General features: G+C 46.5%; 1 protein-coding gene across 5 annotated transcripts; it reads left to right on the top strand.

The window, feature by feature from the left end:
* Positions 1-2150: 2150 nt before the first annotated feature.
* On the top strand, positions 2151-11178 carry LOC308486961 (uncharacterized protein). 5 transcript variants are annotated; one of them, XM_081024191.1, is made up of 3 exons: positions 2151-2240; positions 6671-6797; positions 7822-11178. In XM_081024191.1, the coding sequence occupies exons 2-3, from the start codon at positions 6764-6766 to the stop codon at positions 9462-9464; spliced, it is 1677 nt and encodes a 558-aa protein (XP_080880317.1). In that variant the 5' UTR covers positions 2151-2240; positions 6671-6763; the 3' UTR covers positions 9465-11178. The 5 variants fall into 5 exon arrangements, with proteins under 5 accessions (XP_080880317.1, XP_080880314.1, XP_080880318.1 ...); XM_081024188.1 differs by having other exon boundaries at positions 7819-11178; XM_081024192.1 differs by lacking the exon at positions 2151-2240 and adding an exon at positions 2324-2348.
* Positions 11179-15089: the final 3911 nt, after the last annotated feature.

Below are 15089 nucleotides of genomic sequence, written 5' to 3'. Positions count from 1 at the left end.
CCGGATCCCATCCTCGTCGCCAGTTGTTGTGACGTGGGGTTTGTGATTTCAGCTCTCCTGATATAACATGCTGGAGACAGTTCTCTAGTAACACTTCTTTATTAAAGCAACAAGACTGACGACTGGGGAGAGGAAAGCTACATTTATAGGGACAGGGAACTAGCAAGAAAGGATACATTTTGGAGGGAACAATATCAGGCAATCACAGTCCTGCCTTTTGGAGGGAACCAATAAGACAGAGGATCCAAATACAGCAGCTTAAATGAACCAATAGTAGCTGTACCCTCTGGAACCAAAAGGCAATTACTTTACCCTAATGCAAATACAGACAATAATAATACAGATATAAAATCCTTTGACTCAATACACAACACCTTTATTGTCTTGTTCCAAAAGTCCAGTGCCTGCCCGTCTCCCTGCCAAGTGGTGGCAAGAAACCATGGGCGTCTCAGGTACCCACACAGGATCTGTGCCCCTTTGGAGAATAGAAGATACGGTGGAGACTGTCGTGCTTGAAGAAATATGGTTTATTCACCTATTTACACCTTCAGTCTGCATGGAGGGAGTCCAGAACTTACAGCATGGCCCACAGCATGGCAGCAGGCAACCTTTCATCTTCCCTGCCAAGATGGATCTCAGCCCCTCTTCCTCCTCCTCCTCCTCCTTCCAAGGAATCCCTGCTTCAAAGCTCACTTTTCCTGTCCCCTCAAACACACAGTTACCCCTTTGTGACATCAGACTCCCCAGGCCAAAGGATCCTTTTCTGACGGCTCATTCACACCTTTTGGGCATGCTAACTGGTTTGCCCACTAAACAACAACAACAAACAGGTTTGCTCTTCCCACAGCCAGCCAGGCTGGTTTGCATACCCAGCCCAGGAATTCCTTTGCAGCTTGCATTCTCCCTTCATACCACAAATAATCAAAATCCTACCATTTATTAATATCGTGGGTTTACCCACATCTGTAATGGTATTCTCTGTAAAACAACAACAACCCCCCCCTCTCTCTAACAAATGAGTACAGCTGCAAAGCAGCAGAGGTTTATTTAGGCTGAGAGTTCTCCTTTATGGGCTCCCTTTCCAGGCTGACAAGCTCGACAGCAAAGGCAGAAGCCGCCTTCTTGATCGTTGGACTCGCTGTGGGCCGAGATGGAGAATGTGGGGCTGGGGGGCTGTGGCCCCAGGTGCATTTTCTGAGGGACCCCCCGACAGGCTTGGTCGCCCCCTCTCTTGCCCGGCTCCTCCGCCGCCGCCTGTCGGTCTCGCTGCTCCAGCCCCGAGCCCGTCTTGGCATGCAGGGAAGAGGATTGCAAGCCCTGGCTGAGCCAAGCGGCCCAAGCGGGCGTGTCGGGCGCGCCTCCCCGGAGACTCCGTCCAGCCCTTCCTTCTTCCCCGGCGGTTTCCCGCTTCGGACCGAGCCTTTTCCTCGGCGAGATGCCGCTCCTCTTTCGGGCCAAGGGAGGGAACAGCTCGGAACCCAGTGATTGGTTCTTGTTTTCTTTTTGTTATTTTTTTTAATAGTGCTTTATTGAAATTAACACAAAAAGCATACAGAAGAATTGTCCAAAAAGGCAAAAAAGAGAGAGAAAATAAAACTTATTACATTACATCACGATATGTTCTTCTTAAATTTCTATTGACTTCCCGTCACCCCACCATGAATCCACCACTTGATCTATCTAGTGCACTGTATATTTCTGTTTTATTTGGTTAAATTTCATCAAAATTATGAAATTTCCTAATTATCCATCATACTGCGAAAGTCATTCAAAGGCTGCCGCAGACATCACATTATGACAATAATCCTTTCAATATTCTTTAATACATATCCCATTTCCTAATGAACGTTTGATCGGGGTGACCCCTCATTTTGTGTGTGGGTCTTGTTAAGTCTGCTGTGTTTTTATTTTGCATTTCTTTCATTTTTCAATTCATCTTTATTGGTTTTTAACCACAGAAATAACTTCCTTAACATAAAAACCAGCGTCAAGTCTCCGTTCCTTGTTGCTGTGCCTGTGTTTCTAGACCATAAGAAAGGAAAGCCAAGATCGCTTCTTGATCCTTCGACTCGCTCCCCTTCGAATTCCCTCCGCGTCGGACTTTCTTCGGCGCTTCTCGGCCGCCCGGCTTGGCAAGGGTTACAGTCAACGGGGCGGGATTCCTAGAGAGGACGGGAAAGGCAGGCGGAGCCGGAAGCCCCGCCCTCCGCCTCTCTTCCGGCCTGGCCGGCGACCCTCCGGTGAGTCTCTCTCTTGGCCCCGGGAAGGAGGCGGCGGGGCCGGGGAGGCCTGGCCGCAGGGAGACGCCTGCCGAGGAAGGGAGCCGGACGAGGAAGAGCTTCCCGCAGGTGTCTTCCGAAAGCCAGAGAGTTGCTTCTTTCCTCGGCCTCTGGCGGGAGGGCGGGTGGTCAGCCGAAATGGCCCTTCTTCCCTTCTGGGGGATCCAGGAGGCTTAAGTGGGTTCCCTGTTGGGCCAAGCAGAGAAGATTGAGGCGCAAAGCGGCTGGTAGGCCTGATCTTGATGGATCTGCTGCAACTGGGTCCTCGCTGCCACACGCAGGAAAGGAGACGGAACCCAGAGCAGTGGCGCGCAAGCCCCCCTGTCGATCAAGACCACCCCCAGAAACATCATACCTGCATCACAGAAAAGGCGGTCTAAAACAGAAATTTGAATGTTGTTTTTCCTGTTTGCCAGGTTATCTGATTGCCTTTCCTGATAGTCTGTCACCCATGAAAATGCTGATTACTCAATTCCTGAGACGATGGGAAGGCTCCCTGACTTGCAGGGAAAACATTTGGTCAGTTTGGGAATCAAAATGGTTCCAGGTTGGTCTTCCTGCGCTGATCTATGTAGGTGCTTGGTTGGTACACTTATGAACCTTACCATATATCTAAGACCTCAAAATTCCTATCACAGGCGTTCCACAGGGCGGGCGCCACCGCCGAGAAGTCCAGCCACTGCCTTGGCAGCCCTGTTTCCTCCGGAGCCTTTTCTTCTGACAAGATCCTGCAAGGCAGTGGAGGTGTAGAAGGAGAGTTCTCCTCCTGGACGGGCTCCCTTTCCTCCACAGCACTTGCAGAAACCACCTTCTGGGCCGCCGGACCCGCTGTTGGTCTTGTCTGCTGAATCTGCTGGAGCCTCTCTTCGTCCACTCGGGAAGTCCCAAACTCACGGAGGGTTCAAGACCCACTGGTTTCCCTCACCTGCCTTAGCTGGCCAGGTGAAGCCATTCCCGGGATTGTGGCCCCTGTCGCATGCTGGCAGCTCCTAGAAGGCGTGGGCGAGAGTTGGGTGCAGGGTAGGGACCACAGGTGGGCCAGGTGCCCCAGAAGGAGCATGACGGGTCCCCTGCCAGAGGTTCTGCCCCTCCCCTAATACCCCATAAACCCTAGAACAAGGATCATAGGAATAACCGAGGATACAAAGAAGTCTTTGAGTCTCCTGAGTCTTCATGTTATTTGTATATAACCAAAATAGCACAATAAATGTGCAAGAATATCTTCAGCATGTGGTTTATTACTAGTGGTCAATATATGAGTTCTTGATTCGTGAATTGGTTTAAACAGAAACAAAACGGCATGTTGTGGAGGCTTTAGGTGAGATTCCTCCATTGCACGGAGTTGGACTAAATGACCATCAGGGTCCCTTGCAACTCTGATTCTATCAAATGGGAGATAGGATAGAACAGAGTTAACAGATAATGTTCTAGGGCTGGGTGATGTCTAGTTTTCAACATTGTAATATATCATACTGTCAGAGCTGCTTCCAGATCCTAGCTCACAGAGGATCACGCTAGCCAGCGATCATTAAACAAAAGTCTTTATTGAGTTACAGTTTCCATTCTCAAGCTGCTGCGTGCAACTCTACGTCTCATGGTTAGATCGGCGAAGCTCCATCTGAGTTTCCGCCCCCTGTACACCAGTTTAAGATTCTAGCCTTACTCCACCTCTTCCGTCTCTCCTTTCTCCTCTGGGTCCTGCTACCCCCCGGGGTCCCTTCCTTCCTGGATTCTTCTGACGCTGACGTTGACCCCCCTGACTCCTCCCCGTCTTTTCGGCGGGCTTTGGGACCTGGCTCCCTATCCGGGCTGCCAACTGCGCCGCCCTCCTGTACATTTGAACTTGGCGCGCGCGCCCAGCCTTCAACCTTCCTCTCGACCGTTTCCTCGCTCCCCGATGGAGGCGTGGCCAATCCTGACTCATGTCCTCCCACTGGCAGTGCGCCGTCTGATCCCGATGCCTGGGACTCCTCCCCCCTACTGCACTCTGGTGTGGACGCTGGTCCTGATTTCCAACTGCTTCTCTCTGAGTCCCCTCTGGCCCCTTCTTCCTGGGGTGTCCCCCTCGGCACCCCCCTTGCTCTGACCATGGGAGCCCCTTTCTGTGAATCTTCCGATTCGCTGGAAAGACTCAGAGACCTCGGACCGCTGTCATCGCTAACATTACCTTCGGACTCCTCCCCCTCGCTCTCTATTTCCTCCCTTTCCGGTGCCTCTGCTCCTGAACCCCTGACACATACGGATATATCACAGTGTCTGAAATAAGCCGGGAACTGTGGAGAAGCAAATGAAAACTAGCAACTGCTACTACTTAGGGGTCTAAAACGGATACATTTTTAATTACCTTTAGCATATTGCAGCAGTTATTTAATAGGACATATAATTTTAAAATTAGCACATTTTCTCTAACGCTGTAGATATAGATGTAGCATAGATATCAAAGGTAAGGTAAGAGAATGTTCCCCCCAAAATTAATGACATTACTAAACAAGAAAAAAACAAATTATCTGTCACACTTTTAGATGTTAAAATATTATTCACTATTGAGTCTTAATTGAATTTGTATATACATCCCACAACACCAGTTATTTGATTGTTTGCTAATTTTCTTTTATAAACCAGTACAAACTAGAAAGAATGGACAAAATTTCACCAAACAAAAATGTATTAAATAAGATGCATGTATTTTGCCAGGAAAATGTGCATTTTGGTGTTCTCTGGCAACTGAGAGACACACAGAAGGGGAGAGGGGAGGAAAGAGGCTTGAACAACAGGACAAAGTTTATTTTATTTTATTAACATAAGTAATAGCCTGAGAGGAGGGATGTGGGTGGCGCTGTGGGTTAAACCACAGAGCCTAGGAGTTGCCTATCAGAAGGTTGGCGGTTCGAATCCCCGCGACGGGGTGAGTTCCTGTTGCTCGGTCCCTGCTCCTGCCAACCTAGCAGTTCGAAAGCACGTCAAAGTACAAGTAGATAAATAGGTACCACTCCAGCAGGAAGGTAAACGGTGTTTCCATGCACTGCTCTGGTTCGCCAGAAGCGGCTTAGTCATGCTGGCCACATGACCCGGAAGCTGTACGCCTGTTCCCTCGGCCAATAAAGCAAGATGAGCGCCGCAACCTCAGAGTCGGTCACAACTGGACCTAATGGTCAGGGGTCCCTTTACCTTTAATAGCCTGAGAAGTAATAACCCCAGTTTCTTTTTCCATTGGACTAGCTGCTGCTTCCAAGAGAGCTCCGACTGAGGGCAGCAGCCATTCAAAGGACAGGGCTGGGCAGCAACCAGGAAAGGGCTTGGGGGAGGCAAGGAGGAAAGGGCTTCTTGCTCTGACAAGGCTTCTAGCGAAAGTCGGGGATCAGGAGACGCCTACAGGCAGAGAGCCTAGAGAAGGAGCAAGGAAGGGAGCAAGAGGCTCCCAGCAAGAAGCCCAGAGCCGCCTCGGACCAGCATCTCCCTCCGCCACTTACCAGCCTGGCACATGCATTGAAAACAAGAAGCTCATGGTGTCTCTGTTCCTGAGGAAAGTTCCTGGATGGCTGCTTTCTTCAGCACCTGCTCTTCTGGTTTGCTTCCCCTTGCAGGAGGCAGGGAAGCGCTGAGGTGGCAGAGCAACAGGGGCGGCAGGAATCACGAAAAGCAATGACCAGCTTCACAGTTTTCCCCACATGGTTACTTTTTACATAGGGCCAGCTCGCATTGTGATTCATGATATATTGCCACGTTGAATGTTATGAAACTGTTACCATGATGTGGACTTCAGGCTGGTTTTGGATGATGTGCCGATATATCACCCAGCCCTAGTCTGGAGCCCTTGTGGTTGTGCTTAGGTTAAGTAAGAGTAATGGTGGAACGGATTCCCTCAAGAGGTGCTGGGCCCCTTCCTGGGAAGCTTTGGAGCAGAGGTTGGAGTGCCAGGGATGCTTCAATTGGGATTCCTGCATTGCAGAGGGTTGGACAATAATCCTCAGGGTCTCTTCCAAGTCTGTGATTGTATGTCACTAGTATTATTTATCAGTTGTTGTAGTTTTATTTCAGTATTGATTGTTGAATGCTAAATTGGCTTCTAAGCAGTTGACAAACAATAGTAAACATTGGCCAGGGTGCACCCGATCAGCTCCATCAATTGCACAATGAGGGTTCCCCCCTAAAACAGCGCACAGGGAGAAAAGAACACAATTGGAGCTCTAGCCAGTTACACAAAGATTTCAATCATTAAAATACACAATAAAATTATTCCATTAAAATGTTAAATAAGCATTTTAAATAATTAAAATGTGCAGCAAAACAATCCCATTAAAACAACGCAGCAAAGAACAGGCAGAAAACAACAGAGCAAAGTATAGTAGATAATTTTTATGCTATCTAAGACGAAGACCTTTTTCTTTTAGGGTGCAGTGTGTTTTGAAGATGTAGCTGCTTGTTTCACGGACGAGGAGTGAGCGTTGCTGGATCCTGACCAGAGAGCTCTGCCTAAGGAAGTCATGGAGGAGACTCGTGGGATCTTGGACTCTCTCGGTAAGGCTCCGTTGGATCATAATATCTGTTTTTAAATTCAAGACATATATCTATGTGATGAACTTCCCACCTACAGATTCTGGGATTCTAACACCCCACCAACTTACCTTGAATGGAAGGCTACCTACCGCTTTTCTGTGAATATTCTTCCTCCGGTTATGCCATTTTAATCATGATCAGGCTGAACTTCCTAGGCCTTTTAAAATATAGACTGCAGAGTTGATGGGGAAGTGGAAGTAGCTTTTGTCAGGTTTTTTCTTTTTGCTTCCATCAGTTTTTGGTTGACCAAAGAGACAATTGACATTGGAGATGGAGTGGATTTCATGAGCCAAACAAAATCCATCCCAGGAACGAGCCAGACTTTTCAAATCTCAGGTTCCTATAAATAGGTCAGTGAATGCCAGTCCAAAAAGGCAGTGAACCCTGGAGTACAGAGCTTTCCAAACTTTTCATGTTGGTGACACATTTTTTAGACATGCATCATTTTGCAACACAGTACATTGGTACATCAGGTTAAGTACTTAATTCGTTCCGGAGGTCCGTTCTTAACCTGAAACTGTACTTAACCTGAAGCACCACTTTAGCTAATGGGGCCTCCGGCTGCTGCCGCGCCGCCAGAGCACGATTTCTGTTCTCATCCTGAAGCAAAGTACTTACCTGAAGCATTATTTCTGGGTTAGCAGAGTCTGTAACCTGAAGCGTATGTAACCTGAAGCGTATGTAACCTGAGGTACCACTGTAATTCAGTTTTGCATCATTTCATGACACAGTAATTCAGTTTTACAAGCAACTAACCCCTTTCCAGCCCCAGGAGGAGCGTGGGGTGAGTTTGTGCGAAAGAGCTACACACTGTAGTTGACACGCTAATGTGTCGCAAAACACAGTTTGGAAAGCTCTGTAGTAAGACCTCACGACTAATGCCCTCAGTTCTTCCTCTATCACAAGTGTTCATTAGCATTGTTCAATAATTTGGGGCTCCATTTCTTCCTGAGGCTCTAATTGGTTTCTCTCCTCGTTGCAGAAGGTGATGAATTGGAAATAAAGAAGGGAGGCCACCACAAAATCTGCACAGTGGAGAGGCCGTGTGGAGCGAACTTCAGCCAGAGCTCCCATATCACTTCCCATCGAATAAATCCTACTGGGGAGAAGCCCTATCAGTGCTTGGAATGTGGAAAGAGCTTAAGTAGTAAAGCAAGGCTCTTTTCCCATCAAAGAATTCATACAGGGGAGAAGCCCTATCAGTGCTTGGAGTGTGGAAAGAGCTTTCGTGTGAGGACCCATCTCATGACCCATCAAAGAATTCATACAGGGGAGGAACCATACCAGTGCTTGGAATGTGGAAAGAGCTTTAAAGTTAGCGGAAACCTCCGTGAACACCAGAAGGTTCACACTGGGGAAAAACCATATCAGTGCTTGGAATGTGGAAAGAGCTTCCGTGAGAGGGCCCATCTTACAACCCATCAGATAATTCATACAGGGGAGAAGCCCTATCAGTGCTTGGAATGTGGAAAGAGCTTAGGTAGTAAAGCAAGGCTCTTTTCCCATCAAAGAATTCATACAGGGGAGAAGCCCTATCAGTGCTTGGAGTGTGGAAAGAGCTTTCGTGAGATTACCAATCTCATGACCCATCAAAGAATTCATACAGGGGAGGAACCATACCAGTGCTTGGAATGTGGAAAGAGCTTTAAAATTAGCGGAAACCTCCGTGAACACCAGAAGGTTCACACTGGGGAAAAACCATATCAGTGCTTGGAATGTGGAAAGAGCTTCAGTAACAGCAGCTACTTCACTTCCCACCTAAGAATTCATACTGGGGAGAAACCATATCAGTGCTCAGAATGTGGAAAGAGCTTCCGACAGCGGTCCAATCTTACAGCCCACCAGATAATTCACACAGGGGGGAAACCATATCATTGCTTGGAATGTGGGAAGGGCTTCCGTGTGAGGTCCTCTCTCACAGCACATCAAGTAATTCATACAGGGGAGAAACCATATCAGTGCTCAGAATGTGGGAAGAGCTTTAACAGTAGCGCAAACTTATATCGGCATCAGAAAATTCACCGTGGGGAGAAACCACATCAGTGCTTGGAATGTGGGAAGGGCTTCTGTGAGAGGTCCACTCTCAAGGCCCATCAAGTAATTCATACAGGGGAGAAACCATATCAGTGCTTGGAATGTGGAAAGAGCTTCAGTGTGAAGCCCAATCTCTCAGCCCATCAAAGAATTCATACTGGAGATAAACCATATCAGTGCTTTGAATGCGGAAAGAGCTTTAATACAAGCACAAACCTCCATAGTCATCAAAGTATTCACCGTGGGGAGAAACCATTTCAGTGCCAAGAGTGTGGAAAGAGCTTTCTGCGGAAGCGCGGTTTGACTTCTCATCAAACAATTCATACAGGGGAGAGACCATTTCAGTGTTCGGAATGTGGAAAGAGCTTTAAGACAAACGCAAACCTCCATAGTCATCAAAGTATTCACCGTGGGAAGAAACCATTTCAGTGCCAAGAGTGTGGAAAGAGCTTTCTGTGGAAGCAGAATTTCACTTCTCATCAAAGAATTCATACAGGGGAGAAACCATTTCAGTGTTTGGAATGTGGAAAGAGTTTCAGGCGGAAGGGCAATCTCTTGACCCATCAAAGAATTCATATAGGGGGGAAACTATAGGTTAAGGGTTGTTGTTTTACATCTTTATTGGTTTTTCTGTTGATTTACAACCACCCTTTTCATACACGTCAACATTCACTATAAATAATTGAAATCTCTCAACATTCCACCATTGAACATGTATGCATAAACAAAAAATAAAATAAATGTTACTTATCTACTGAACGTTGTTACTTTGTTTGCATTGGACTTCCTTCCACGTCTTACTAGGGTCCATAGAATTCTTTGTTGTATGCCTTTCCAGTTGTATCTAATCTTCTATTTACCGTTTCTACTGGTTATCTTTACAAGAGTCAATCTAGCCCAGTCAAAAAATTTAAATCGGCGCAGTAATCTTTCAGATATTTTTAAAAATTACTCCAATTGCTGTTAACTTTTTGGTACTCTTGGTCTCTTAACTGCCCTGTCAGCTTATCCATCTCCACATATTCCATCAGTTTCGCTTGCCAGTCCCTCTTCGTTGGTATTATTATTATTATTATTATTTGGTCTTCTTTCCAGTTTTGTGCTGTAAGTACTCTTGCTGCCGTGATGGCGTACATAAATAACTTCTTCAGATCTTTGGGGATCTCATCCACAATGATTCCTAGAAGGAAAGCTTCTGGCTTTTTTGGAAATGATAATTTAAACATCTTTTTTAAACTCATTGTAGATTGTATCTCAGAATTCTCCTATTTTTTTACATCACCATACATGATCCATTGCTCCTACTGCTTCGTTACATTTCCAACATAACTACTTCATAATGTGATTATGGAACATTCAGAAAGTATAAAACACCTAAGGTCAACAGATTCATCAACTTAAAAGGCAAATATAGAATTCTTCATACTATCAGAAAGATGCTTCCTGAAGATTAGTTGAAATATCAGCTTTTCTTCTGTGAATTGCGTCATCAGACAAGCATTTCCATCATTATCCAACAATTTTTTCACAAACCGCAGGCAGGCTTAATAATCCCCCCCCCCCCCATTGTATGTGGTCTTGTCTGTTAAGCAATGAGCTCAGTCACTTTGTAAGATATAATCTGCATCTTATCTGAGACTTTTACTTGTTTATTGAAATATGATTGTTGGTATTCCTGCTTTTCCAAAAGCCTTTCAAAATTTTGAACATATTTGTTTGCCAGATTTTCATGTTTTGACAGCAGATGTCTTTATATTGCTCGGGGTTGTCATGAAGGTGTAGTATGAATGTTAGGCCCAAAAGAAAATGGAGAATTCGCAAAGCATGATATGCTGGCAAGTGTAGCGAGAAATTAGTTTGATCAAAGAGGAATGTATGACTGTGGTGTTGTTTACTGAAAGCAAAAAGCCCCAGACGAAAACAGGGAGGAACTGGCAATGGGCCACGGACATGAGATAAAGGCCTAGGACACACTGTATGTTCTGAGGTGCAGCTGCAGAGGCAACTTGGTGGTGGTCCAGGAGGAGAGCAGAAGAAGAGCGGTGGAGATTCAATCCTTCTCCAAGCCAGCCCACAGATGGCAATGGGGGAAGAAGGCTATAAAAAGGACTCTCTGCATGCCCTCAGTGTGCCGGGACTATGCCACAGCTCGACACCCACAGCTCTTGCGTGAGGCATGCTCAACCCACGTGAAGGGCCTTGTGAGTATGGGTGAATGAACTGTGAATGTTTGAACCTCTTGGTACCAATGTATTCAAGTATACCTGACTATGTGAAATAAATGTTGCATGAAAGGTGTGTAAACCCAGATCTGGTCTCCGACATGTCTTATTGAAAGTCCTATAGCATACAGGATATCACTTGTCTCTCCGGATTTCAAGAGAACCAAGTTACCACGGTTTGGTGACAGGGCCATATTGGAAAGCTCACGATGTCTCGAACACATAGACTGAGGAGCGCTTTCATCTCCAGTTCCTCATAAGGCTTAGCTTCCAGACCCTTGATCATCTTGGTTGCCCTCCTGTGCAGCTACAAATGGTGGAAAATAATTTAGAGGAAAAAGAAGAGGTGCACTCAAAGGGCGATTGCAGGAAAAATATTAGGGTCTGTAGAATACTGGAGAGCGAGGGTGAGGGAGGACTCACCCAATTTATCATCAGTTTCATTCTGTGGATTTTGATTTCCTCCCTGAAGTGTTCAGTACTGAGAACACTATCAGATTTTTAAAATACAGAATTAAGGATCTACCTCACCATGCATGTAAGGGAACTGAAGTTTGATTCGAGTGTGATTGAAATTTACCAGGGTACTTGTATGGAAACTTGAGAAAGTGCAGATATTCTTAGGCATTTACTCTGGCCTCAAATGAAGTCAGCTATGTGTACAGATGGGCCTTCCCTTTCAAGCCACTCTTCCCATACAAAGGGCATCTAATGGCAGCAAGCAGTGAGATCCATGCATTAGCCATGCTTAGAATTGAACCCCTCCCCTCAAGATCTGGCATGTGATGGCAATAAAGAAGCAGAAGACTGGTCAAAGCACATTCCTAAAATTGGCAGAAAGAACAATCCCTAAAATGCCACTGCACAAATTTGAGGGGGCCCAGCCCCCTCATTGATTTTTTTTGGGGGGGGAGGGGCACTGGCCCCCCCCTATTTGGTTCTGACAGGAGAAGAGGGTCTGAGGCACAGCTATAGTCCCTGCCTGCTCCATGCTGTTCAGTGACGTGGAGTGCAGCCTCCAACTGCTCCAGGCTGCCCCTGGCTTCTCAGGTCACCCTCACTTTACCGTTTATAAGGCTTGTTGGTTTTTTTATTTAGGCTGTTTGCCTGCGTTAATCCCATTCCTCACTGTTGTGTCCATTGGCTTGGCTTGCTTCTTGTTGAGAGCTGTCTTATGGCTCCGAGAAAAAAATTAAAACGTCTACCACAATAAACTTTGATTCTATGACTTTAAAGCTAATCTCTCTTAATGTGAATGGACTATGTTTGAATGATCTGTCACTACTGGAGAGGGAGAACCTCAATATAATGGTTTTGCAAGAAATTAAAAATAAATAAATGCAAAAGCAATGACAAGCTTTTAAAAGTCGCCTGACTGGGTCATCAGTGCTCTGCCCTGGGAAACTAATAGGCAGCCACTGCAGTCAGGCCAGGATCCATGTCATAGGCTCAGACCATCTTGTTGCAGTGAGCAACCTGGTTGCTGAATTCTGCACCAGCTGAAGTTTCCGAACCATCTTCAGAACAAGTATAACATGTTCCAGTAATCTAACCTAGGGGTTTGGGGTTGGGGTTTGGGGTTCTCTAGCTGGGCACACACCTGGGGCTGCACTGAACCCCCTGAAACCTTCAATCCAGAGCCATTGCAGTGGAAATGCTTGGCTCCAAGGCCAGTGTCAGACGCTCCTTGCAGTCTCCTCTGGGCTCCCCATCTGGCTGTGGCAGCGAGGGCAGGGCCAGGGGCCAAGGGCCGTGACCGGCCTTCTGAAGGTTGAGCCCAGCAGGGCTGGGCCTTGAGGGCCAGACCTTTGCTTGAATCCCACAGGGCTGAAGTGCCTTCCTCATCTCACTGAGTTGCAGGCCAGCTGGGTCTCTGGTCCCACCTAGCCAGGGATCCCCAAACCCACTTGCTCCCTAGACCTTCTCAGTGCCTAACAAATCCAAACCCCTTCTCCTGATCCCACACATTGAGACCACAGAGTCTGTCTGGCTTTGTGTGTGGAACTGGCAGCATTTCAGAGAAAGCAACCTTGGAGGTGCTGGCTTCCAGTATCCTCCAGTATCTCACACTGAGCATCTCACACTGATCCTGGCCTGACTGCACTGGCTGCCATTTAGTTTCCAGGCCCAGTTCAAAGTGCTGATTTTAACCTATCAAGCCTTAAATGGCTGAGGACCACAATACCTCAAGGACTGCCTCTCTCAGTATGAACCGACCTGGATGCTGCCATCATCATCTGAGGCCCTTCTTCATGTGCCTCCTCTGGCAACACAAGAAGAGGCCTTCTCTGCGGTGGCTCCCTGCTTGTGGGCTGCTTTCCCTTGGGAAGCTCACCTGACACTATCATTTATATCCTTAGGCATCAGGCAAAACTGTCCTCTATAACCAGGCATTTGGCCTTTAGCCTTGAACTATCTGTGGCCTTTTAGAAGTAAGTGAGATTTTCTCTCTCTTTCCCCTCTTGTTTTAATGTATCTAGGTGTGGGGTTTTGGGTTGTTTTTTTTTGTAACTTTGGGTTGCCTTGGAAAAGATAAAGTCACCAACATGATGATGATGATGTTAGGTTCCAAATGCAGTGGTTTGTTTCATTTTCATCAGTGGAGAACTTAGCATGTGGCCATTGACATCAAGCTGAAGAGCCAAAGGATATGCAGAAAACTGCAGTTAGTGAATGCCAAATGTACAGCTAAGGGGCAACACTGTGTTGTTGTTTTTTAAGTGTTTTACTGGAATTTTACTTAAGCTCTGGTGAAAAAAAGAGAGAAGAAATGTTCTGTATATTTCCTGGCCACCAGCAATGGGGAACTGATGTTGTTGTTGTTTAGTCGTTTAGTTGTGTCCAACTCTTTGTGGTCCCCTGGACCAGAGCACGCCAGGCACTCCTGTCTTCCACTGCCTCCCGCAGTTTGGTCAAACTCATGCTGGTAGCTTCAAAAACACTATCCAACAATCTCGTCCTCTGTCGTCCCCTTCTCCTTGTGTCCTCCATCTTTCCCAACATCAGGGTCTTTTCCAGGGAGTCTTCTCTTCTCATGAGGCGGCCAAAGTATTGGAGCCTCAGCTTCAGGATCTGTCCTTCCAGTGAGCACTCAGGGCTGATTTCCTTAGGAATGGAGAGGTTTGATCTTCTTGTAGTCCATGGGACTCTCAAGAGTCTCCTCCAGCACCATAATTTGAAAGCATCAATTTTTGAACTGATAGGGATTGCTTAAACAAAGAGATGTGCACCACCCCAACCGAATAAATCCATACCACCAGAACAAGGTTTGATTAAGTTGAACAGTAGGGAAATAAGGAATATTTCCAATAACTGTTTGTGAAGCTGGAATTTCCCCATTTTTAAAGCTCAAGCACAAAGACATGGGATCAGAAGGGCCCTGGGCTCCTACTTACGTCCTGTTTTAGGTTTCACGTCTGATATGTCATTCTCTGTCCAAGCACAGTAATTCTGTTCCTAGCCGACTACTATTTCGCTGTAGTACGTGGGCATTTATGACTGCAGTGGGAAATTTATGGCCTCATCCATCATGCCCCTGATCCCCATTGCCCAACCCTGCTTAAACCCAGCAGTTCCCCTGGACTTAAGAGGAGAGATGTGTGTTGGTTGATATAGCTATCTTGCGGTGCCACACCTGACGTTTGAGTTTCCCCCTCAGCTGACAGCTTCAGGAAGGCAGTTGTACCTGATGTAGGGAGAAAGGGTTAGGCACAGCCTCTTCCTCAGCACTGCAGACCCAGTCCATATAAAGGCAGGCCTGGCCATTTGAAGGGATAATAGAATGCCTGGAAAACTTCATAATAGGATGTACCAGAAGTAATAAGCAGGAGAAAGTCAGTCAGGAAATAATGGGAATATTACAGGATGTGTTCCAATTTTAAATTGACTGCAAACTTGGGGCCCATTTTCCAATCTGACATTTGTAAGTCACCCCAGAAATCTGTCACTAGTTATCTGTATAAGGTCATGAGTTTAGACAGAGCTGGGAGCTGAGTGG

The sequence above is a fragment of the Podarcis pityusensis genome, assembly GCF_964106645.2.
Source record: "Podarcis pityusensis genome assembly, chromosome: 10".
NCBI classification, from domain to species: Eukaryota; Metazoa; Chordata; class Lepidosauria; order Squamata; family Lacertidae; genus Podarcis; species Podarcis pityusensis.
Note: the sequence above shows the minus strand (reverse complement) of the source record. Positions and strands in the feature narration are given on the sequence as shown.